Consider the following 27,757-nt stretch of genomic DNA (forward strand, 5'->3'; position numbering starts at 1 on the left):
AAATGTCAGGAATTGTGAAAAACAGAGTTTAGATGTATTTGGCTAAGTTGTATGTAAACTTCCGACTTCAACTGTAGCTTACCTACTTCTTTTGTTTTTCTTATTTTATTTATTGTGTGTTTTTGTTCTACCTTATGTTATTTTTAGTACTTCATTGCTGTTGATTACTGCATTGTTGGTTTTAACGCTTTCAAGAAAGGCAATTCACTGTACTTGCGCAAGTGACATTAAAACTTGAAACTTGATATATTAAAACCCTCCTAATTCTTCTGTGTGTAAAACCCAAATGAGGGACCGAAGCGCTTAAATTATGTTTTTTTAGCAACTGTCCTCCAAGAGTTGCCAAATAATGCAGCTGGGTCATTTTCCTTTTCAAATTATCGGGCTACATCATTTGTTGTTATAAAGCCACGTCATCATAGATTTTGTTTGTGTGTGTGCTTGACCCAGTAGGGGGTGACAAAGTACATGAAAATGAAGTAAGATATGTCAGTACATCCCCCCCAGAGTACGTCTTATTTTGTGACACAAACATGCTCATTTTCATCAACACACATACTCGACTGAAGCGACAGTACTGAGATCAGTGACTGAACTGTATTTTACAATGGAGGAAGACGGCAAAGAAACCATTTCAATTAGAGAGAGTAAAAGACGGGAACGTCAAGCAGGTAGGCCTAATCCAGTTTATTTACTTAAGTCTGCTGATATGGTTATTTTCATAGACAGAATATCTACATTTGGTAATCTTTAGTTGGTCAAATCAACACATGACCAAAGAAAGCAGTGGAACAGAGGCCCACCCTACAAAACACCGTTATGGTGTGCGACGCACGCATTCTTATAACAATGTATTAGACATAATGGTTAACTTACGTTTTTGCCACATTACAATTTTGCATTCAATACAGTTTGCCTGCAGTGTTGGGCATTTGCCTAGTTAGGCTATGTTCCCAACGTCGATTTGCCAGATCAAATTCAGAATTAAGTGTTATAGTTAGTATCATAGCCCAGCCTGGTCTCGTAGACTAGACTTAACATAGTAAACGTAAATCTGCCAAACTAAAATTAGTATATATGGTGTTCACCCATAAAAATATTATTTCATTCAATGTTTATGTTTGCATCAGAAAAACAATAGTCCAAACCCTATGTCTCTAGGATAGAAATGGTCGCTTAAGTGATAATGCCAGAGAAGCCGGTGTTTGGAGGATATATTGGCACGGGTGTTGTTAAACCGGCTTATTGGGCATTATCACTTTTATACAATGGGTTACAAACATATTCAAATAATGATTGACATATTTGTATAAAAATGTTATTTTGATTAATTTATTCATATTATTTCATTCTTCCACAAGAAACAAAACAAATCTATGTTTACTACCGAAGCCGTCTGGTCGTTCGTTCTATTCTGGTTCGGTTGCCAGAGACGCGACCCAGTCGTTCAGTCTTTTTGCTCTCTATCTATGGACGCGACCCAGTCGTTCGTTCTAAATGTTTCATTGTCATATTGGCTGGCAACATTATTATCTCTTGCTTGTACAGGTTTAGGGTTAATTAGGCATTTCTGAATTTAATTCAATTAAAAAATTTAGTTGTAATTAAAGAGCAATTTGCAACTGGGCGATTCCATGCCAGCAGGAGCATAAAAGATTTTTGGTATGTCCGATTGTTCTGGGAAGTCTCACATAGAAACTTAATTGGGAGGAAGGGTGTTTGAAATGGTTTTTACATTTGTATCAATAAACATTGAGACAATCATGATGACTGTGGCCATTTTAAAACCTTTTTCGACCTATTCCTTACGTGATGCATGTAGTCAGTTGTACAACTGAATGCATTCAACTGAAATGTGTCTTCTGCATTTAACCAACCCCTCTGAATCAGAGAGGTGCGGGGGGCTGCCATAATCGACATCCACGTCTTCAGCGCCCAGGAACAGTGGGTTAACTGCCTTGCTTAGGGGCAGAACGACAGATTTGAACCTTGTCAGCTCGAGGATTCGATCCAGCAAACTTTCGGTTACTGGCCCAACACTCTAACCACAAGGCTACCTGCGCCCCAAGACTCCATGATCTGTGATCTGTACATGATATAGACAACTTTTTGGTATCCTTATACTCATTATAGTGTGCTCTAAAATATGGAGTATGTCTTGATTCTGGAGTATGTCACATTAATTTATTCAACATTAAACATATTAATATGAATATTTCCAAACTACCCTTTTGATTTAGTTAATTTTAAAACATATTATTTGGAACAATATACTCTACATGTACATCACATTTCCCAAATGGGGTCTCTGCTAATTCTGGAGGTATGATCAAATTAATGAACATCAACAGAGAATGGGAAAATGGATTCAAAGGGAACTCCCTTTGCTTGTGACTGAAGAGGGCTGTGATTGGTTAATGACCTATAATGTAAATTTCTATGTTTAAAATGGGTCATAACATTAAAAGAACCAGAGAGCACACTCCTGAATTTTGACATGTATATTGTTACAAATAATGTTTAAAAATAAGCAAAATCAAAAAGGGTAGTTGAGATTTTATTTTTAATATTGAATAAATGAATGTGAAAATGTGTATTTCAGAATCTAGACATGCTCCATATTTGACAGAATGCTATAAGGATTATAATGACACCAAGTTGTTGTCTGTATCATGTACGGTTCACAGATCATAGGGTCTTACAGGAGACATAGGTCTAAAAAGGTTCAAAAATGGCAACTTTCATCATGATTTTCTCCCAAGAAATGCGGATACAAATGTAAAAAGCATGTAAACATCCTTCCTCCCATTGAAGCTCCTATGTGAGAATTGTCAGATCAATCTGAGATATCCAAAATATTTTCTGCTCCCATTGGCGTGAAATCACTCCACTCAATTCAGAATTGACCCAACCCTGCAATAGTAGTGGTGTATCACCCCTCATGTTTTTTTTTTTTTTTTTTTTTTTTTTTTTTTTTACCTTTATTTAACTAGGCAAGTCAGTTAAGAACAAATTCTTATTTTCAATGACGGCCTAGGAACAGTGGGTTAACTGCCTGTTCAGGGGGCAGAACGACAGATTTGTACCTTGTCAGCTCGGGGATTTGAACTTGCAACCTTCCGGTTACTAGTCCAACGCTCTAACCACTAGGCCACCCTGCCGCCCCAATGTTAATGACAAGGCTTGTAATGTTACTATTGTGAATCTTCTGGATATTATGGTATACAGTATCTCTGTAGTTTGCATGTGATTCTGATACAGGTAGGCGCCTTTTGAGTATGTCAGGGGAATTAGCTACTTGTTAGATAGCTAACTAGGTAGGTTTAATTCAACAAGTAAAGCTTTAGGGCTGTTTGCATTAACCACATTTATTTTGAACAGTTTCTCAGTGGATGAGCTTAATCTTTTCTAGACTGTTTATTTTCATCCTAATCTAACAATAATCTGATTGATTAATTGTTGTGGTAGGTGGTTCAGGGTGTGAATCCAGGGAAAGGTTAGTGTGATATCCCAGTCATCTGGATTGGACGCTTTCGCTGGTTGCTAACTTGAGACACATGCATATCTGGGTATTACCAGTAGTTCTAAAACTATTTTCAGCCTAATTGTTTGTAGCCTAGGTATCTGATGCACAATTTAAGCTGCATAAGCTAGTTTTGGCAGATCACAGAAGAATACAGATGAAACATTTTGAAGAATGAGGCTACCAGAAATGCATGATGTGGAAGGGACTGCTCTTGGGTTGGCTGGGATGTGAGAATGTAAATTTCCTGGTTGCAGTTATATTTCACGCTGTTGGTATGTTTTTGTATTGTCTTTCAGCCTTGGAGAGCCCAGATATTGGTATTGGCTTATGTGGGTGGATCATTGTCGGATTATCCATCCTTCTGATGCTCGCGACTCTGCCTCTCTCCATATGGATGTGTATTAAGGTACAGTCATTACCTATACATCTACACAAGCTGGATGGTCTGTGAACTGAGAACTGGTTAGGGGTGTCATTGGTGTGAGTCTATTTATTCTGTGAATTGATCGCGAACCAGCATGCCTCGTTGCCCATCTAAATGGCCTTTCTCTCCTACTCGTGATGCAGCACCATCCGTCAAGGTTGTATTGTTAGATATTTACACACTTTAAACTAGGAACATATAGAAAAGGAACTGCCAGATGTGTCATAACGGCATGGAAGTAAAGCCGCAATGGGAGCCAAATTTGAAATGGAATACATTGAATACATGGAGCATGCTGGAAAGAAAACATGATTTAAATGGACTGTATTTTTGGAAGGGCTGGGTCACCATTCATGTAATACATTAAATATTTACATCTCATGGTAGTGGGAAGCTGCTTTATAGTTTTATGATGGGTCCATTCTTGGCAGCCCTGGTGTGAAGGGGAGGAATGGCAGAGCAGACCATCATATAACCCTAAATATCTTTATGTGCATCTTGGAACTACAATTTAAGAGGACCAATGCTTCTATAGTGAAAGAAAATCTCACATCTGTGCCATTTAGGAGTGATGTGGTTAGACTAGCCTATATATCGTTGTTTCCTCTTCAGATGGCAACAGTGGCGTGTATTCATGGATGCCAAGGGAATCCAGGCTTCCCAAAATATTTGACCAAGATCATTTATCTTTTGTCTTTGTGTTTTCATAATTTCCCAAGTGGCTGAATCTCACCGGATAAATAATCTGAGGAGGGAAACAGCGCCCCTATGTCTAAGTATGTGTAGCCCATGTATCTGACGCTATCTGGAAAAAAAGAGTATGACATGTTGCCACCGAAGCATTTGATTGATTGATTGATGCCAGCGAGCATTTTGCCTCCCTTGATTAAAAAAAGTATAAAATTATTAGCCAATCAGCGTTGAGTTGAGCTCAACTGTGGGTTGTCCAGGTACCGTAAAATGCCACCCAAGGGAGGCCTTCACACCAATCAAATCACATCTAAAGCGAAATGTAATTCTTAGAAAAATGTGTCTGTTTCTAGTCTGCTTGTGTTGTTGTCCTGCAGTAGCTAGCTTGCTAAATTGGGCCTTTCTTAAGCAATTGATTTGAGATGGTGATTTGGACTTGTCGTTTTGACTAACAGTATCTATACAGGCCAATGATTATGATGGCGATTCTGATCTAACCATAAAGTCATATATTGTTCCACTGGCCTGAGATGATTCAATAAGTTCAATATGTAGCCTAGATGTAAAGTTGGTTTTACAGTCACACATTCGGACATTCAACAGACATTCAACAGATATTCAACAGACATTCAACAGACATTCAACAGACATTCAACAGACATTCAACAGACATTCAACAGATATTCAACAGACATTCAACAGACATTCAACAGACATTCATCAGACATTCAACAGATATTCAACAGACATTCAACAGACATTCAACAGACATTCAACAGATATTCAACAGGCATTCAACAGACATTCATCAGATATTCAACAGGCATTCAACAGACATTCATCAGATATTCAACAGGCATTCAACAGACATTCATCAGATATTCAACAGGCATTCAACAGGCATTCAACAGATATTCAACAGACATTCAACAGATATTCAACAGACATTCAACAGACATTCAACAGACATTCAACAGGCATTCAACAGGCATTCATCAGATATTCAACAGGCATTCAACAGGCATTCAACAGACATTCAACAGACATTCAACAGGCATTCATCAGATATTCGCCAAAAGCCATTTAAAATGGTAAAAATCAATAACTAATTCATTGATTGTCACAAACATATAAATAGAAATGGTTTATTCTATAAATGTCTAGAATACTTTTACAATCTTTGTTTTGAATAAAAATTCCAAGCCTAGAGATGAGTGATGAAAAAGCTGCGACATTGGAGAAGGAAACACACGCGCTAAAAGGGACGGTCAATAAGATTGAAACCGAAATGAATGAATTTAAAAAGGAGAACAACGTTCTGAAAGAATGCTTACTGGACATACAAACTAGATCCATGAGAGAGAATTTGGTACTTACAGGTATCCAAGAGAAAGAAGGAGAGGTTCCTGAATCTGTAGTTAGAGAGTTCCTTTTTGCAGCGCTTCAGATTCCACACGAAGTTATCGATAAGATCCAACTTGAACGTGTACACCGCCTCGGACAGAGAGGGCAGAGGTACGAAGCCCAATCGTTGCCAAATTTGCTTCATTTAAAGATAAAATAATGGTTAAAAGCCTGCGTAAAAGACTTGCTGGGACCAAAATTGGCATGAATGATCAGTTTCCGAAAGAAATTGCAGAACGGCGCAAAGTTCTGTATCCAATTTTCAAAGAAAATAGATTAAAAGCGAAACGAGTAGCTCTCGTCGTGGATAAACTATATATTGATAACCAGTTGTTCAGAGACACAAAGATTACTCCATGGTTATTTTAAAAATTACAAAGTTCTCATAGATGAGGAAAATAAACACAATTCAAGCCCGGTTACTGATTGTAACAATACAATACAAAATATAGCTTTTCTATAAATCTTCACATATAACTAATTGAACACAAGCACTATTTCTACATAGTGAAGATAAAAACTAAGTAAACAGAAGGCACAGTATGTGTGGATGGTGTGCTGTGTGTTTATTTTTATTTGTTATGTTTGGAAAGTTGAGTGAGTGAGTAATGAAATAGTTGCATATCCCAGAGCCAGTGTATTGCTGTGGGCCGGGTATGAGAGGGCTTTCAATGTTGTTCAAATGATGGATATACTTTTATAATGAATTATACGTCTTATTTATTTATTGTCCTATCATGGGGAACTACATTTTTAAAATAAATTGTATCTAATTATTTATTATCCTATTTTAATGGTACGGTCCATGGCCCTATACCCTAGACACCCACATGAATGGCCCAGATACTAAGGAGAAGTCCCTAACTGTTTTATGTGCATGCTGTAAACGGTCTGTATGCAGCCAAAATGAGGACAGGGACCATGAGCAGCACTGCCCCCTCAAGATTCTGAGCCTGCTTGGCAGGGTTGGTCCTGCAAAGCCAAAGCCCCCTAAAGGGAGAGCATAATAAACAAGGAAATTCTCAAAGCTGCTAATGAGAACCTTGACGACCTTGTACCTAGCCGGTGGGGATTCCGGTGGGGTGCCCCCACCCAGGAAGTGGCAGTGCTGGCAACACTAGCTGCAGTAACCCATGGGGACATTCAGAGAGGGGGTATATTATTGTGGCCCTGGTGGCACGAAACCAATCGGACTGCATGGAGATGCTTGGGAACATGGTCAAAATGGATGACCGTATTGTGGGTGTTTCAGAAAGAAGGTGTACATTTGACCTCCATCATCTAGGATGTGACAATGGTAAATAAATCTCTACATTTATGCTCATTTTTTGCGCGGTCTTGCAGGCCTTCTCATGCATCTGCAACTGCAAGTACATTTGTAAATCATGACCCATCTTGAGTTGGGCTCTGGGATGGTGCAATTCTTGAGAGGGTGAGCTTATGGTTGTGTGGGGGTAAGGGCTGAATGTGTGTGGGTGTATGTGTGTATCCCACAACTGTTGCGAAGGAAGAAGTAAAAGATGTTAGGGACTATAGAGGATGATTCACAGCAATATGTAATAAAAATCGAGGTGAGGGCGATGGAAATGCATTTGGCAATGGATCTGCTTCGGTTCGGTGGATGGTGCTGTGTGCACTTTTCGAAGGATGGATCCCGGTCGGTCCGGGGCTGTGCGATGCGGGGGGTCGGGGGTGGTCTGCCGGGCATTGGGATGACAACCCAACTCGAGATGGGGGCTTTTGGCGGGTGGAATAGTGGGGACCAATTGGAGGTTTGCTTAGTGGAGATGCAAATGTCATGGTACAACTATATAGACACTCAATCATTATGTTACTTTTTAATAGGACGTTTACAAACATATATTTTGATAAAAATAATTGAAAGGTGTGTCTCATTATGGTAAGTGGTGAAATAAGTATAGCCAGTTACAATTGTAATGGCTTAGCAGATAATAAGAAAAGACGATCAGTATTTACCTGGCTAAAAGAGAAGGATTATAATATCTACTGTTTACAGGAAACCCATTCGACAGTTTTAGATGAAGTTTTGTGGAAAAAGAACTGGGGGGGCAAAATATATTTCTCCCATGGGCAAAGAAATTCAAAAGGGGTGATGGTTTTAATTAATAATAACTTTGATCCAAATGTGCAACTTGTCCAAACAGATCCTCAAGGTAGATGGATTATTTTAAATAAGTTATTGGACAATAAACATATATGGCTTATTAACCTATACGGTCCGAATAATGATGATCCAAGCTTCTTTGACAATATATATAAGAATGTATCAACTCTACAAGCAACACTAGACTCTATTATTATAGTGGGAGATTTTAATACGGTCTTAAATACCTCTATGGACCGGAAAGGAAATCACACTACAAACTATCACCCTCAGGCACTTAAGGAAATCAGGAATGTCATGGATATATTGGAATTAGTGGATATATGGAGACTTAAATACCCTGACCTAGTGAGATATACATGGCGGAGGCTTAATCAAGGTAGTCGCCTTGACTACTTTCTTATATCATTCTCTCTGGCACCAAAAGTTAAAAAGTGTTTGATAGGGGACAGAATGCGGTCGGACCATCACATAATTGGCATATATATTACTCTTACAGAATTTCCACGTGGGCGAGGATATTGGAAATTTAATCAAAGCCTACTAGATGATAAATTGTTTAGAACTAGGACAGAAGAATTTATAACTGACTTTTTTAGACATAACATAGGTACAGCAGATCCCCATATTGTATGGGACACTTTTAAGTGTGCCTTTAGAGGCCATGCAATTCAGTACTCATCTATAAAACAAAAGCAATTTCGATCAAAAGAGTCCATATTAACAAAGGAAATTGAAGGACTAACAGTACAGTTAGATAACAATAAAAACGGTACCATAGAGGCACAGAATAAGTTAGAGGAAAAACAAAAAGAAATGGAGGAACTTATTCAAGAAAGATCCAGTGTAATATATTACAGAAATAAAGCGAACTGGATGGAATATGGGGAAAAATGCACCAAATTCTTTTTCAATCTTCAATATAGAAATGCTACCAAAAAAAACGTATTAAAACTTGTTACAAATGATGGAGTCACGCATGATTCACCAAATTATATTTTGAAAGAGGAAGTAAAGTACTTTAAGAATATATTTTCGTTTCAGGCTCCTCCATCTCCACTAACTGAAACTAATTGTATGGATTTTTTCCCTAATAATAATGTAAAATTAACATCTGTACAGAAAGACTCATGTGAAGGCCTAATTACAGAGGAGGAACTACTTGATGCAATTGGGGCCTTTAAGGATGGGAAAACTCCAGGACTGGATGGCATACCAGTGGAAGTATACATTTTTTTTTTTGATATACTCAAAGGACCATTATTAGCTTGTTTTAACCACTCCTATATAAATGATAGATTATCAGACACGCAACAAGAAGGTGTGATATCATTATTACTGAAACAGGACCCAAGTGGTATATATAAAGATCCAGTCCATTTAAAAAATTGGAGACCTCTTACACTTCAGTGTTGTGATGCAAAAATCTTAGCAAAATGCTTGGCGCATAGAATAAAAAAAGTTTTGTCAGATATTATTCATCCTAATCAGACAGGTTTTTTACATGGACGATACATTGGAGATAATATAAGGCAAGTACTGGAAACAATGGAACACTATGAAATATCGGGGACACCAGGCTTGATTTTCATAGCTGATTTTGAAAAGGCTTTTGATAAAGTACGACTGGAGTTTATATATAAATGCCTAGAATATTTCAATTTTGGGGAATCTCTTATAAAATGGGTAAAAATTATGTATAGTAACCCTAGGTGTAAAATAGTAAATAATGGCTACATCTCAGAAAGTTTTAAACTATCTAGAGGATTAAAACAAGGTTGTCCACTATCGGCATATCTATTTATTATTGCCATCGAAATGTTAGCTGTTAAAATTAGATCAAACAGTAATATTAAGGGATTAGAAATCCAGGGCCTAAAAACTAAGGTGTCATTGTACGCTGATGATTCATGTTTTCTTTTAAAACCACAACTAGAATCTCTCCACGGCCTCTTAGAGGATCTAGATACATTTGCTATCCTCTCTGGATTAAAACCAAATTATGATAAATGTACCATATTACGTATGGATCACTAAAAAATACACATTTTACATTCCCATGTAGTTTACCAATTAAATGGTCTGACGGTGATGTGGACATACTCGGTATACAAATCCCAAAAGAAAGAAATGATCTCACTCCAATAAATTTTTATAGAAAGTTAGCAAAAATAGATAAGATCTTGCTACCATGGAAGGGAAAATACCTGTCTATTTGTGGGAAAATCACCCTGATTAACTCTTTAATCATATCACAGTTTACCTATTTGCTTATGATTTTGCCTACACCTAGTGACCTGCTTTTTAAATTATATGAACAAAAAATATTCAATTTTATTTGGAACGGCAAGCCAGATAAAATTAAAAGGGCCTATTTATATAACGAATATGAATTCGGAGGGCAGAAATTATTAAATATTAAAGCATTAGACCTCTCACTAAAGGCATCAGTCATACAGAAGTTATACTTAAATCCAAACTGGTTCTCTAGTAGATTGGTACGAATGTCTCATCCTATGTTCAAGAAGGGCCTTTTTCCCTTTATTCAGATTACACCTGCTCACTTTCGGTTGCTTGAAAAGGAAATAATCTCCAAAATATCTTTATTTTTTAAACAAGCCTTAGAAAGTTGGTTGCAATTTCAGTTTAATCCACCTGAAAGGACGGAACAAATAGTACAACAAATCTTGTGGTTAAATTCAAATATAGTAATTGATAAAAAAACTGTATTTATCGAAGAAATGTTTAAAAAAGGTATAATTTTTGTGAATGATATCATAAATAGGACTGGTGGAGTAATGTCACACATGCAGCTAACACAGACATATGGAAATGTCTGCTCTTCCCAAAATTACAACCAATTAATTGCAGCATTACCACAAAAATGGAAGAGGCAGGTGGAAGGGGATAAAAGTAAGGAACTTGTATGTCGGCCTTATATTAAAGAACATAAATGGTTAAAGAAAAGTGTGATAAATAAAAACATATACCAATTTCATTTAAGGACCAAAAAACTTACAGCTGTGCCATATAAATTGCAAAATAGTTGGGAAGAGATTTTCGATGTACCCATTCCATGGCACATGGTTTATGAATTGATACGCAAAACAACGCCGGATTCAAAACTTCGAATTTTTCAATTTAAATTATTGTACAAAATTCTTGCAACTAATAGAATGTTATATATATGGGGGATACAATCTTCCCAGCTCTGTAGATTCTGCTGTGAGGAGGCAGAGTCATTAGACCATTTATTTTGGTATTGTCCGCATGTAGCTCGTTTTTGGTCACAGGTCCAGGAATGGTTGAAGAATTGCAACATTTGCGTAGAACTAACGCATACAGATAGCAATACTGGGGGATCTGAAAAGCCATAGTCAATCAATCAATAATATAATAATTATTTTAGCAAAAATGTTTATTTTTAATTTACAATCTGTGGAAGCTATGAGAATAGGAAGATTCAAATCTTTTGTGAAGCATCACAGCACAGTTGAAAAATATATGGCAAATAAAAATCCGAAATGGATGATGTTGGAAGATAGATGGGAAAGGTTGAGTGGAGCTGAAGGGTGGGACTAATAACAAGATAAACAATGTAGGGCATACGGGATCTGTGAAATGTGTATAGGTGCGGAGCTATTGTGAAATAGCACAGTTACAAGTGGAAATCAAACTGGATGGACAACAGAAATAGAGGAAGGACTAAGAACAAACAAGAGATAACTATTATAAAGTAGACTGTGTCTGTAAAATGTGTATAAGATGTATAAATTGAAGGTAAAAACAGAAATGTTTATCAGTTTACTCCAATTGGGGGATCGGTGGTAGGGTTTGCGGGGAATAATAATAAAGGTATACTCTTTAAAAAAAGTATGTATGTCTATGTAGGTATGTGTATGTATATATGTGTATATGTATGCATACGTGAATGGATATATATATTTACCCCCAAAAATATGGGGGATTGGAAATGATGCAGACAATTACATTGGAAGCAACATTCTTTCCGCAATATTAAGCTGATCCACCCCCCAAGAAAAAATCAATAAATAAATAAAAAACATTTTTTTTTTTTTTTTTCCAGTTTTGATTAGATGGAAATACATAATATCTTTAAAATGCAATTTAAATCTTTATAAATCAATAAATACTTCACAGTTTGTCACAAACATCAAACTAGGTATGATATATTCTATAAGTGTCTAGCATACTTTTACAACCTTTTGCTTTGAGTAAACATTCCAGTTTTGATTTGATAGAAATAGATACAATTTATAGATGCCATTTAAAGCGGTATAAATCAATAACTAATTCACCGTTTGTCACAGAATCATCAAACTAGATGTGATTTATTCTATAAATGTCTAGCATACATTTACAACCTTTGTTTTGAGTAAAAATGCCAGTTTTGATTTGATAGAGGGCATGTAGTTCGTCTAGAGGGCGTGTGGTCAAACTTCTAACGAGTCTGTTATACCCTATTAGAAGGGGCCTGGCATAAAATTCTGTATCTTCAGTCATATTAAATTAGATTACAGGAAAAAACTACAGGATTAAGGGGTCAGGCTTGACTAACAAAGAAGACAGGTGAATGGATCAAGAGGACCAAGACAACCAAGAGGATCAACATAAACATTCCACAGTGGAGATAAGGAAAACTAAGAGTGAACCGTAACACACACTACCGTTCAAAAGTTTGGGGTCACTTAGAAATGTCCTTGTTTTTGAAAGAAAATAAAAAAAAATGTCCATTAAATAACATCAAATTTATCGGAAATACAGTGTAGACATTGTTAATGTTGTAAATCACTATTATAGCTGGAAATGGCTGATGTTTAATGGAATATCTACATAGGTGTACAGAGGCCCATTATCAGCAACCATCACTCCTGTGTTCCAATGGCACGTTGTGTTAGCTAATCCAAGTTTATCATTTTAAAAGGCTAATTGATCATTAGAAAACCCTTTTGTAATTATGTTAGCACAGCTGAAAACTGATGTTCTGATTAAAGAAGCAATAAAACTGGCCTTCTTTAGACTAGTTGAGTATCTGGAACATCAGCATTTGTGGGTTCGATTACAGGCTCAAAATGTCCAGAAACAAAGAATTTTCTTCTGAAACTCGTCAGTCTATTCTTGTTCTGAGAAACTCAGGGATGCTGGCCTTCTAGGCAGAGTTGCAAAGAAAAAGCCATATGGTGCTGGCCTATGAAGGCCAGCACCCCGGAGTCGCCTCTTCACTGTTGACATTGAGACTGGTGTTTTGCGGGTACTTTTTAATGAAGCTGTCAGTTGAGGACTTGTGAGGTGTCTGTTTCTCAAACTAGACACTCTAATGTACTTGTCCTCTTGCTCAGTTGTGCACCGGGTCACTCTTTCTAAGGTACCCCAACATTTTTAACGGTAGTGTACGTATATACTGTGTAAATATATATATACACTGCTCAAAAAAATAGAGGGAACACTAAAATAACACATCCTAGATCTGAATGAATGAAATATTCTTATTAAATACTTTTTTCTTTACATACATAGTTGAATGTGCTGACAACAAAATCACACAAAAAGTATCAATGGAAATCAAATTTATCAACCCATGGAGGTCTGGATTTGGAGTCACACTCAAAATTAAACTGGAAAACCACACTACAGGCTGATCCAACTTTGATGTAATGTCTTTAAAACAAGTCAAAATGGGGCTCAGTAGTGTGTGTGGCCTCCACGCGCCTGTATGACCTCCCTACAACGCCTGGGCATGCTCCTGATGAGGTGGCGGATGGTCTCCTGAGGCATCTCCTCCCAGGCCTGGACTAAAGCATCCGCCAACTCCTGGACAGTCTGTGGTGCAACGTGGCGTTGGTGGATGGAGCGAGACATGATGTCCCAGATGTGCTCAATTGGATTCAGGTCTGGGGAACGGGCGGGCCAGTCCATAGCATCAATGCCTTCCTCTTGCAGGAACTTCTGACACACTCCAGCCACATGAGGTCTAGCATTGTCTTGCATTAGGAGGAACCCAGGGCCAACCGCACCAGCATATGGTCTCACAAGGGGTCTGAGGATCTCATCTCGGTACCTAATGGCAGTCAGGCTACCTCTGGCGAGCACATGGAGGGCTGTGCGGCCCCACAAAGAAATGCCACCCCACACCATGACTGACCCACCACCAAACCGGTCATGCTGGAGGATGTTGCAGGCAGCAGAACGTTCTCCACGGCGTCTCCAGACTCTGTCACGTCTGTCACGTGCTCAGTGTGAACCTGCTTTCATCTGTGAAGAGCACAAGTCGCCAGTGGCGAATTTGCCAACATTGGTGTTCTCTGGCAAATGCCAAACGTCCTGCACGGTGTTGGGCTGTAAGCACAACCCCCACCTGTGGACGTCGGGCCCTCTTACCACCATCATGGAGTCTGTTTCTGACCGTTTGAGCAGACACATGCACATTTGTGGCCTGCTGGAGGTCATTTTGCAGGGCTCTGGCAGTGCTCCTCCTGCTCAAAGGCGGAGGTAGCGGTCCTGCTGCTGGGTTGTTGCCCTCCTACGGCCTCCTCCACGTCTCCTCATGTACTGGACTGTCTCCTGGTAGCGCCTCCATGCTCTGGACACAACGCTGACAGACACAGCAAACCTTCTTGCCACAGCTCGCATTGATGTGCCATCCTGGATGAGCTGCACTACCTGAGCCACTTGTGTGGGTTGTAGACTCCGTCTCATTCTACCACTAGAGTGAAAGCACCGCCAGCATTCAAAAGTGACCAAAACATCAGCCAGGAAGCATAGGAACTGAGAAGTGGTCTGTGGTCACCATCTTCAGAACCACTCCTTTATTTGGGGTGTCTTGCTAATTACCTATAATTTCCACCTTTTGTCTATTCCATTTGCACAACAGCATGTGAAATTTATTGTCAATCAGTGTTGCTTCCTAAGTGGACAGTTTGATTTCACAGAAGTGTGATTGACTTGGAGTTACATTGTGTTGTTTAAGTGTTCCCTTTCTTTTTTTGAGCAGTGTATATTAGCATCGGTATTGAAAGATACCAGGGGTGGATAACAAAACAAAACACAAATATAAGAAGTGGACGGTACATGTTTTGTTTTTTGGCTAATACATTATGATTTTCCTCTGAACTGTATGTGAACCCCTCCACAATCTACTTGCACTAAGCATTAAAAACTAGGACAAAACCATATTTTTTCATGAAACAAAATATCAACTGGCCCAATATCAACTCTACATAATTCAGCAGGCTGCTGTGCAACTATCACACATAATACCTATTATACCAGTGTATAAACTACGTCACCTACATAGGTATTACCAAATCTCTTTCAATTCACATTCCTTGCAGAAATAACTGTTTGCAAACCTTATAAAAAGTCCAGAAAGACAGTGGTCTTAGAGGGGTATTTATACTTTAAAATACATATTTTATGTGAATGGATGTGGATGAAAGAATTCTGCCAGTGTTTTAATGTCCTAGTTGAATATTTTTTTCTTTACCTCCAACTCTATATATCTAAGTGAGCCTATGAGAACCTTGGGGATCAGATTTACCATTATACCCATTGATCAAACGTATAACAGACAGACACTGCTCAAAAGGAGATGTTTGTGATATTTACACTCAGTTGCCACTTTATTAGGTTCACCACCTTATTCACGAAAATAAATTGCTCCTACTTAGACCAAGTCCCGTGGTCTTGGCTTGCTAGACACTAAAGCATGCAGAGAAGTATTCAGGTATTCTGTTACTGTTTGTTTGGACTTTAGAATGTGCAAAATGACAGCACAGTCTGTGATGGTCTTTGGTAACTCAGAAAAGTTAAAAAACTTGTACTGACTGTAATAAACTCTAACTGGACTTAAAAACTTGAACAGTCTATCTCCTTTCTCAGTTTCATCAACAGTTTTGAATTCACGCTGTTCCAGATGCAAAGGAGGTTGTACCTAATAAAGTGACCACTGAATCTATAGACTTTCCAGAATGTGCTCTGGGAATACCCGGGGTATTAAACATTTGGCTGTAAGTGTTGAACAGTTGAATCTATTACCTCAGGAAATGGTACCATTTAGCTCGTCTGGGCATGACAAAGAAGGAATTCAACAAAGCCAAAGTAGAAAATGATGTTAAATTAGAATAAATAAATAAATTACTGTTGTGTCATGAAAGTGTTGCACTAAAAATGCAAACATTGATTTGGCATACACTTTAAGATTGTAAACGTTGTACAACTTTATGTAAACATTGTCTAACTTCATATAGAACAAATTGCACTTGAAATGAACATTTCTTTAAAGTTATTGCAAATAAATGCATATTTTCACTTTTTTCTGGGACAATCACTAAATTAGTTGTTGATTTCTTCATCTTTAAATGCAATTTTGGAGATTTTATGTGTTTCTATCAAATCAAAAATGTAATTTCTACTCAAAGCAAAGGTTGTAAATGTATACTAGACATTTATAGAATAAATCATACCTATTTTGATGATTATGTCATAATCAGTGAACACGTTATTGATTTATACCTGCTTTTAATGGCATTTTATAGATTTTATGTATTTCTATCAAATCAAAACTGGAATTTGTATTCAAAACAAAGGTTGCAAAAGTGTGTTTGACATTTATAGAATATGTCACGTCCTGACCATAGTTCTTATGTGTTTTGCTTGTTTAGTGTTGGTCAGGACGTGAGCTGGGTGGGAATTCTATGTTGTGTGTCTAGTTTGTCTGTTTCTGTGTCTAGCCTAATATGGTTCTCAATCAGAGACAGCTGTCAATCGTTGTCCCTGATTGAGAATCATATATAGGTGGCTTGTTTTGTGTTGGGATTGTGGGTGGTTGTTTCCTGTCTCTGTGTTTGTGGTCTGCACCAAATAGAACTGTCTCGGTTTTTCACGGTTTTTTATTTTGTTATTTGTTAAGTGTTCACGTTTATTGTAATTAAACATGTTAAGCACTGGCTACGCTGCGTGTTGGTCCGATCCCTGTTTCACCCCCTCTTTTAGTGAAGAGAGGGAAGGCTGCCGTGACAGAATAACTAGTTTGATGATTCTGTGACAAACGGTGAATTAGTTATTGATTTTTACATTTGTAAATGGCTTTTGCCGAATGTCTGAATGTCCGAATGTATGTATATAAAACCAACTTTACCTCGGTCCTAGGTGTAGCCTAGTACGCTCACGTTGACTATCTTGCAAACTTAGCTGGTTCATTGTTGCCCATGGCAGGAAGTTAGGCTAGCAAGCATTTTAGTTTAGTAGCATATGACAACAAAAACTAAAAGCGTACTATATGACAGAGCCATAGACCGTTTTGCCAACATGAAAGAGAGAATGGAATTAGCGTTCACAATTAGCGTGAGTCAAATGTTTTTACTCGTACGCACATACACACAGACAGAAATCAGTACCATGGATAGCCATGTGAAATTTAGCAACATTGATTGGACTAAATTGTCTTTAAGTTAGTTTTCACTGTATTATAGCCTAGTTGATTTGATGATGTTTAAATTGTGCCTGTGGTAACTGTGGGTCTAAATAAGTAGCTGTTTATAGAAAACAGTAACTTGCTGGACCATACTGTAGGTCATGTAACTGTTTGTTATATGCAATATTTGCTTTGTGGACTTCGGACAGATGTTGTTCTCTGGGTCTGTGATGATACAAACTAATGTGTAATTTAATTTATTCCGCCACTGTATGACTGTTGTCTCTGCCTTATTCTATGTCACGGTGGTGTATTAATGATTGGGTTATAGAGCAAACAACGCAATTATCACAACCTAGGTTGTAATATGGCTTTTTTACTGACTTGGCTTGGCTTCCCCAGTAATTCTACCCAGCGCCGGTTCTGAAAGTTGAGTAGGCAAATATAGACAGATGTGTGCCTTTCCAAATCATACCCAATCAATTGAATTTACCACAGGTGGACTCCAATCAAGTTGTAGAAACATCTCCAGGATGATCAATGGAAACAGGATGCACCTGAGCTCAATTTCGAGTCTCACAGCAAAGGGTCTGAATGCTTATGTAAATAACATATTCCTGTGTTTTTATTTTTAATACATTTGCAAAAATCTAAAGAAAAACCTGTTATTGGGTATTGTGTGTAGATTGAGAATAAAATTATATTTAATACATTTTAGAATAAGGCTGTAACGTAACAAAAATGGAAAAAGTCAAGAGGTCTGAATACTTTTCGACCCCAACAGTTGAAAGTGCATGTCAGAGCAGAAACTATTCCATGATGTTCAAGGGACTGTCCGTATCTCTGAGAGAGAATTCTGATGAGTCACATGTCTGGGGAAGTGTATAAAACAATTTCTAGAGTGTTGAACGTTTCCAAGAGCACAGTGGTGTCCATCATTGGGAATTGGCCAGACAGGAGCGACTCCTGAGAAAAAGGCACAGAACTGCACGCCTGGAGTTTGCAAAAAGGCATGTGAAAAAATCTGAGAGCATAAGGCAAAAGATTCTATGGTCTGATGAGACAAACATTCTACTATTTGGCCTGAATGTAAAGCGCTATGTCTGGAGAAAACCAGGCACAGCTCATCACCCATCTAACAACATCCCTACCGTGAAGCATGTTGGTGGCAGCATCATGTTATGGGGATGCTTTTCAGCAGCAGGGACTGAAAAATTAGCAAGGATAGAGGGAACAATGAATGGAGCCAAATATAGGGAAATCCTGAGAACCTGCTTCAGAGTGCAAACAACCTGTGGTGAAGATTTACTTTCCAACAGGACAATGACCCCAAGCATACAGCCAAAGCAATGCTAGAATGGCTTCAGAACAATAATGTGAAAGTCATTGAGTTGCCCAGCCAAAGCCCAGACTTGAATTCCATTGAACATTTGTGGAAAGACTTGATGATTGATGTTCATCGCTGCTCCCCCATCTAACTTAAGAGTTTTTGAGAAAGTCTGCAAGGAAGAATGGGAGAAAATACCCATGTTGTGCAAAGCTGATACAGATACCCAAGACGATTCAAAGCTGTAATCGCCGCCAAAGTTGCTTCTACAAAGTATTGTCTCAGGGGTATAAATTAGATTTCGGTATTTCATTTTTAATACATAAGCAAAAATGTCTAAAACATTTTTTCACTTTGACATTATGGGGTATTGTGTGTAGATGGGTGAGAGAAAAAACAACTATATAATCCATTTTGAATTCAGGCAGTAACAACAAAATGTGGAATAAGTCAAGGGATATGAATACTTTCTGAAGGCACTGGAGTGCTAAACTTGAAGAACTTGGACGTCTTGGTGAAGTGAAATTATTTTGAACGATCAATGTAGCCTAACAACATTGCTCGGAAACAGCACAGATGTGAGATTTGCTTCACAGTAGAATAACTGGTCCTCTTAAATTTTTGTTCCAGGTTGCATATCAAAATATTTCAGGCATATTGAATGTTTTGCTCTTCCTATAACAGTCACGCCAAGCACAGGGTTACTAAAGATGCATGCACAGGGTTACTAAAGATGCATGCACAGGTACTTAAAAAAAAAAATGGGCCTAACAATGGGCCTCAGGATCTCATCACGGTATCTCTGTTCATTCAAATTGTGTTCATTGTTCGTAGCTTATGCCTGCCCATACCACAACCCCACCATGGGCAACTCGGTTCACAACGTTGACATCAGCAAACCACTCGCCCACACAAGGCCATACACGTGATCTGCAGGTGTGAGACCGGTTGGACATACTTCTAAATTCTCGAAAACAACATTGGAGGCAGCTTATGGTAGAGAAATGAACATTCAATTATCTGGCAACATCTCTGGTGGACATTCCTGCAGTCACCATGCCACTTGCATGCTCCCTCAAAACTTGACACATCTGTGGCATTGTGTGACAACTGCAACTGCAAGTGTGACAACTGCACCTGTGTAATGTTCATGCTGGTTAATAAGTTTCTTGATATACCACACCTGTCAGGTGGATGGATTATCTTGGCAAAGGAGAAATGCTCACTAACAGGAATATAAACAATTTTGTGCACAACATTTTCAGCTCATGAAACATGGGACCAAATTGTTGCATTTATATTTTTGTTCAGTGTATATATTTAATGTAATTCATGAATTGGGACACAGACCTTCCCGAAAATGCATTTAAATTCCTAGATTTATTTTTTCCACCCTGCTGCATGTATTAAATGTATTCCGTTTCAAATTTGGCTCCAAATGCGGCTAGTTCAGGGTGTATTGTGACGCATCTGACAGTTCCTTCTCCGTATGTTCATAGACTTTAAATATGATATCTCAATTACCAGTGTAGGGAAAAGTTTGTCAAAAAGTGGAGAGGGGGCCTCCCAAGTGCCGCTAGAGATTCTAGATTCGAGTCCAGGCTCTGTCGCAGCCAGCCGTGACCGGGAGACCCATGGGGCGGCACACAATTGTGCCAGCGCCGTCCGGGTTAGGGGAGGGTTTGGTCGGCAGGGACTCCTGTGGCGGGCCGGGCACAGTGCACGCTGACACGGTCGCCAGGTGTACGGTATTTCCTCCGACACATTGGTGCGGCTGGCTTCTGGGTTAAGTGGGCATTGTGTCAAGAAGCAGTGCGGCTTGGTTGGGTTGTGTTTCGGAGGACGCACGGCTCTCAAACTTCGCCTCTCCCGAGCTGTACGGGAGTTGTAGCGATGAGACAAGACTGTAACTACCAATTGGATACCACAGAATTGGGGAGGAAAAAGGGGTAAAAAAAACATATACACTACAAGGCCAGCATCCCGGAGTCGCCTCTTCACTGTTGACGTTGAGACTGGTGTTTTGCGGGTACTATTTAATGAAGCTGCCAGTTGAGGACTTGTGAGATGTCTGTTTCTCAAACTATACACGCTAATGTACTTGTCCTCTTGGTCATTTGTGCACCGGGCCTCCCACTCCTCTTTCTATTCTGGTTAGAGACAGTTTGTGCTGTTCTGTGAAGGGAGTAGGACTCAGCGTTGTATGAGATCTTCAGTTTCTTGGCAATTTCTCGCATGGAATAGCCTTCCTCAGAACAAGAATAGACTGACGAGTTTCAGAAGAAAGTTATTTGTTCTGGCCATTTTGAGCCTGTAACCGAACCCAAAAATGCTGATGCTCTATGATGATGATCAACTAGTCTAAAGAAGGCTAGTTTTATTGCTTCTTTAATCAGTACAACAGTTTTCAGCTGTGCTAACATAATTGCAAAAGGGTTTTCTTATGATCAATTAGCCTTTTAAAATGATAAACTTGGATTAGCTAACACAACGTGCCATTGGAACCCAGGAGTGATGGTTGCTGATAATGGGCCTCTTTACTAGAGGTAATTAATCGGCTTGGCCGATTAATTAGGTCCAATTTCAAGTTTTCATAACAATCGGTAATCAGCCTTTTTGGACGCCGATTACATTGCAATCCATGAGGAGACTGCGTGGCAGGCTGACCACCTGTTACGTGAGCGCAGCTTCAAAAGGACCCTGTGGCTGCAAGGAGCCAAGGTAAGTTGCTAGCTAGCATTAAAATTATCTTATAAAAAACAATCAATCTTCACATAATCACTAGTTAACTACACATGGTTGATGATATTAGGACACGCTAGATAAACTAGTAATATCATCAACCATGTGTACTTAACTAGTGATTATGATTGATTGATTGTTTTTTATAAGATATTTTTAATGCTAGCTAGCAACTTACCTTGGCTTCTTACTGCATTCGCGTAACAGGCAGGCTCCTCGTGGAGTGCAATGTAAGGCAGGTGGTTAGAGCGTTGGACTAGTTAACCGTAAGGTTGCAAGATTGAATCCCCGAGCTGACAAGGTAAAAATCTGTCGTTCTGCCCCTGAACAAGGCAGTTAACCCATCGTTCCTAGGCTGTCATTGAAAATAAGAATGTGTTCTTAACTGACTTGCCTAGTTAAATAAAGGTGTAAAAAAAATTATAAAAATAAAACAATTTTAAATCGGTGTCCAAAAATAGCGATTTCCGATTGTTATGAAAACTTGAAATCGGCCCTAATTAATCGGCCATTCCGATTAATCAGTCGACCTCTAATATACACACACACACACACACACACACACACACACACACACACACACACACACACACACACACACACACACACACACACACACACACACACACACACACACACACACACACACACACACACAACCGTTTAAAAGTGTGGGGTCACTTAGAAATGTCCTTGTTATTGAAAGAAAAGCTAATTTTATGTCCATTAAAATAACATCAAATTGATCAGAAATACAGTGTAGACATTGTTAATGTTGTAAGCTGGAAACGGCAGATTTGTTATGGAATATATACATATGCGTACAGAGTAGAGGTCGACCGATTAGGATTTCTTTACGCCAATACCGATACCGATTATTGGAGGACCAAAAAAAGCCGATTTCGATTAATCTGCCGATTTTTATATATATAAAGTATATATATATATATATATATACTTGTAAGAATGACAATTACAACAATACTGAATAACATTACTGCCTGCTGGAGGTCATTTTGCAGGGCTCTGGCAGTGCACCTCCTTGCACAAAGGCGGAGGTAGCGGTCTTTCTGCTGGGTTGTTGCCCTCCTACGGCCTCCTCCACGTCTCCTGATGTACTGGCCTGTCTCCTGGTAGCGCCTCCATGCTCTGGACACTACGCTGACAGACACAGCAAACCTTTTTGCCACAGCTCGCATTGATGTGCCATCCTGGATGAGCTGCACTACCTGAGCCACTTGTGTGGGTTGTAGACTCCGTCTCATGCTACCATTAGAGTGAGAGCACCGCCAGCATTCAAAAGTGACCAAAACATCAGCCAGGAAGCATAGGAACTGACAAGTGGTCTGTGGTCACCACCTGCAGAATCACTCCTTTTTTGGGGGTGTCTTGCTAATTGCCTATAATTTCCACCTTTTGTCTATTCCATTTGCACAACAGCATGTGAAATTTATTGTCAATCAGTGTTGCTTCCTAAGTGGACAGTTTGATTTCACAGAAGTGTGATTGACTTGGAGTTACATTGTGTTGTTTAAGTGTTCCCTTTATTTTTTTGAGCAGTGTATATATATATATATATATATAAAAAAAGAGGGGAGAACTATGATTACCCAGCCTGTGTTACTTTCTCTCCCAGATTGTGAAGGAGTATGAGAGGGCCATCATCTTTCGGCTGGGGCGGATCCTACGAGGAAGAGCTAAAGGGCCAGGTAACATACTCCCCATCATCACCTTCACACCCACCGTCCTTGGAGAAACTCTGTGCCTATTAGCTATGATTCTTGGATTCTTTCAAGGTCCCTTAAAATTACATTTTAGTCTCTAAGAGTATGATATAGACGAAAATCGCAGTAAACAGGATGTGGGCCTGTCTTGAAACCACCTTAGCTGTGAAAGTATGTTAGGAAGAGGAGTCAAGCCCCTACTTAGTGTTAATGTGGTTAGGGGTAAATCTGTTTGACCTATTTGTTTTACATTGTGGTGGGTTACCACACTATAATTGTTCTTCCGTTGAACCACTATGATGGAGTTCACTGCCACGGATCTGTTCTGCACTTCCTGTGTCCTAGTTTAACCACTCCTGTCCTGCAGTAGCTTATGTTTAAACACAATTACGGAACATAAACCGAGTTCCAGGGTTCACACTGGAATACTTTCAGCAAGTACATTAATTCAAATAGTGCTGGTCTTTGTTTTCCGAAGCGTAGTTTGTGTGGTAGGATGTTTGCCTTGGTAACACTGTAAAATATGTCTGGGGTATATTTGGAATGACAAACTGAATATACCAATAGTTGGTCTTCAGATCGATGTTCATGGAATACTTTGAGAGGTCTCTATTTAACAAGTCACAGAATTTGGCAGCAATTGCAATCAATTAACTAATAAGCTTAAGAGACTTAAACTAAGTCTCTTGTCTAAATGAGTGATCTTAGAGCTCCACTGCTGTCCTGTACAAACTGATGACTTGATGAGAAGCAGTGGGCCTGAGTCATATTACTGTACTGGTAGTGCAGAATAAACACCAACATCCCTCCTCAGCTCTCTCTGATCTTTTTTTTGCCTACTACCAACCACCTATTCGGAAGATTGTTTTGTGCATTTCCTGTTTGTATGTTTTCCTTTACTCTAATGATATTACCCTTTGATGCTAACTTTTTCCCTAATTGAGGCTCTCCTCATTTCTCTAATGGCCCGATTCAGGCTTAGGAAATGTACGCTTTTCCTATGCACACCTTTCCTACGCACTTCTCAGTAGTTGGTATTCAGACTTACCATATGCAGGTGCTAAATAAATGATATAAAGAATGATAGCAAAAAGCTTTGGAGCACCTTAAATTACATTTTGGGAAAAAAGGCTAACTCGGCTCCATCATTAGTTGAATCAGATGGCTCATTCATCACAAAACCCACTGATATTGGCAACTACTTTAATTACTTTTTCATTGGCAAGATAAGAAAACTTAAGTATGACATGCCAGCAACAAACGCTGACACTAAACATTCACGTATATCTGACCAAATTATGAAAGACAAGAATTATACTTTTGAATTCTGTAAAGTGAGTGTGGAAGTAGTGAAAGAATTATTGTTGTCCGGTGTCTGGCAATCTGGATGGAAAATTACTGAGGATAATAGCGAACGATATTGCCACTCCTATTTGCCACATCTTCAATTTAAGCCTAATAGAAAGTGTGTGCACTCAGGCCTGGAGGGAAGCTAAAGTAATTCCGCTACCCAAGAATAGTAAAGCCCTCTTTACTGGCTCAAATAGCCGACCAATCAGCCTGTTACCAACTCTTAGTAAACTTCTGGAAAAAAAAAAAAAAAATCAGCTCGGTAGATATGGCGCTATCCTGTTATTTGCACATTTCTAAAGTAGTCTATAACTTCAGAGTCAAAATGTCATCCCTGCAAGTTATAGTGCCAGCATTTCGTAAACTTCACTGTTGAAAAGGTGATATGTTGATATGCTTCAGTTTACTGCCATATGACTGGTTTGACATTTGTCTCCAGTGATCATAAGGTAAAATGGATCTAAAACAATTGTCAGTTATATTTACAATCCCCTTATCCAAATGGCTTGCTCATTTACCTAGCTCTTATCAATAGCTCTTATCAATAGCTCTTATCAATTAGTAAATTACAGTGCATGGACATTGGGGTTATTTCTTTTAGAAAAAAAAGAAAGTAGAGGTTGTTCCACTTCGAACCGACAGGTTACTCAACCTTATTCATTGTGATTAAGGTGGTGGAATTATGAGGGAGTTAAGTCAAGGTTAGAATATGGTGTATCTGTAGACACACCTTTGCCACACCTTAATTTCTTTGCTCTCCACCTCAAAAGAATAGCGGGTTAATAGCATGCTATTCGCATGCTTAAGTTCAAGGTCAGAATACGCATAGAGAGAAAAGTCTATAAAGGGAATTATGTTCCATATGCACTTCATTCGTGTTGGAATTCCCCCCTAGCTGAGCAGAGAGGCTAGATCAGAGGCATGCTATCTCTTTGTAGTTGGAGTGGAAGAGTGGTGCTGAGGGTTTGGTTGACATTTCACCCTCAGTAGATGGTGGCATTCTTAAGATAATTGATTAATTAGCTGTATTTACACTTTAACAATGTGCAAGATACGCTACTGCCATACATATGTCCAACCTTCAGTGTAACTGTAAAGTGGCCCCAGTAGTCTATCTACCATAGCCAGGCTATGGACCTCAAACTCTCAAGCCTTGCTCTCCATGGGTGAAACATGATCTAGCAGGATTCCGGAACAGCCGCATGATCACAGCCTGGGGTAATAATAAACCGTGTCCATCTGTCACGAAGGGACCCTCAAGTTCCTCTGCTGCCCGGAGACACAAACACCAAACTTGAGTTTAATATTTGGTTTCGCCAACTAAACTCTGCTCATTATCTCTATGGTCTTTCCCCCTCCCTCCCTAGTAAGTCTTGTCCAACTGCCAGAAAATATCTTTGAACAGAATCAACTGTTATAAGTCAGGCTATGGGCTAGTCAGTAGTCATTGCATTTGCAAGTTTCCCTGATGCTTTATGCATTGGTGTTACTCTGCACCAAGTTGGTTTAAGTGAACCAGTGCCATTTTTAGGGTGGGAATCCAAGGAATTTTCCATCATATCCCATGATGCTTTGCTTGGCGAATTCAGAGCATACTCCTGTGTTGCAGACTTGCAGTACAGTACAACCAGGGCCAGCAGCTAGCATTTGGCTGTAGTCCCAACTGGGAACAATTATTCTAGAAAAAGAAGGAGCTGTTTACATGAGTGAAAGTTGCACGGGGCAAATGCCTCTGTTAAAGGGATACTTCAGGATTTTTATCAGCGAGGCCAAAATCCCAAAGTATCCTTTTAAGCCCCCTGTTTGGCCTAAGCTACAGTATCTTACACACGATCATGCCCATAACTCTGGGTTTGTACTGTACTGATTGTACAATAGTTGTGAGACTAATGGAACTGAGGCGTGATTTGTAGTTTTAGGCTTTGCTGTTAAACATGTGTGTGTGCACATCACCCCACAGGCTTGTTCTTCATCCTGCCGTGCACAGATAATTTCATCAATGTGGACATGCGCACCATCACCTTCGACATCCCCCCACAAGAGGTGAACCCCGCGCCCCATTACCTTAATTACTCTTATCATGTAATACCAGTTATGATCAGTGCTTATCATGTAATACCAGTTATGATCAGTGATGTCAGTAGTAACTGATTTTCCCCTTCTCCCCAGGTTCTGACCAAGGACTCAGTGACGGTCAGTGTTGATGGAGTGGTGTACTACCGTGTTCAGAATGCCACCCTGGCTGTGGCCAACATCACCAACGCTGATGCTGCCACCCGCTTGCTGGCACAGACCACCTTGAGAAACGTCCTGGGCACCAAGAACCTGGCTGAGATCCTGTCTGACCGCGAGGAGATAGCCCACAGCATGCAGGTACTGGACCACAGAATCCTACCAGTCACTCTGACCATAACCTGACCATACACACACACCATACTCCACAGCATGCAGGTACTCTAATGCACTGTGGTCTGTTCTTTATTTAGTCTATAGCAACTTAATACCACACTTTGCAGCAAGCCATAATTGCCATAAAACAGGAGATGTTGCTAGAGTTCACTAAATGCCACTAGGTAGCAAAGGTGGAGGGGTATTCTCATGATTAACAACTCATGGTGTGATTGTGGAAGCGTAAAGGAACTCAAGTCCTTTTCTTCTCCCGATCTGGAATACCTCAACAATTACTTCCTGAGATCATTTTCTTTGGTTATTGTCACTGCCGTGTATATTCCACCCCTCAATGTTTTTAGCAGTGCGACTGCATCTAGGGTATTACGCAAGGTTAAGGTTAGGTGGTTAACAGATTTTTCTTACTCCGCCGCCCTTGGGTAGGTGGAGGGAGTCTGGAAGTGCACCTAGGAATCTTTGGGTTATCCTAGAATTTATAGTGCGGCTTTGGATAATCCTTGGTTGGGGTCTGAGGGAATTATTTGTTCCGATTGCAAACCTAATAAGATGGTGATTCAATAGTCCATAATTATGAGGATAAACATTTAGATCTATTCCACGGGA

The 27,757-nt window shown here is 39.3% G+C and overlaps 1 protein-coding gene across 2 annotated transcripts in view; it reads left to right on the top strand.

Moving 5' to 3' along the window:
• Positions 1-466: 466 nt before the first annotated feature.
• The window catches only part of LOC129818513 (stomatin-like), a 32,897-nt gene continuing 5,606 nt past the window's right edge, over positions 467-27,757 (top strand). The window contains exons 1-5 of one of the 2 annotated variants that reach the window (XM_055874474.1): positions 467-671; positions 3,823-3,932; positions 23,308-23,380; positions 26,706-26,788; positions 26,915-27,118. In XM_055874474.1, the coding sequence (XP_055730449.1) occupies positions 608-671; positions 3,823-3,932; positions 23,308-23,380; positions 26,706-26,788; positions 26,915-27,118 (534 nt within the window). In that variant the 5' untranslated portion in view covers positions 467-607. Of the gene's footprint in view, positions 672-3,822; positions 3,933-16,721; positions 17,533-23,307; positions 23,381-26,705; positions 26,789-26,914; positions 27,119-27,757 lie in introns of those variants that run through there. The other variant, XM_055874475.1, reaches the window with a different exon arrangement.

The sequence above is a fragment of the Salvelinus fontinalis genome, chromosome 21, assembly GCF_029448725.1.
Source record: "Salvelinus fontinalis isolate EN_2023a chromosome 21, ASM2944872v1, whole genome shotgun sequence".
In the NCBI taxonomy this organism is placed as follows: Eukaryota; Metazoa; Chordata; class Actinopteri; order Salmoniformes; family Salmonidae; genus Salvelinus; species Salvelinus fontinalis.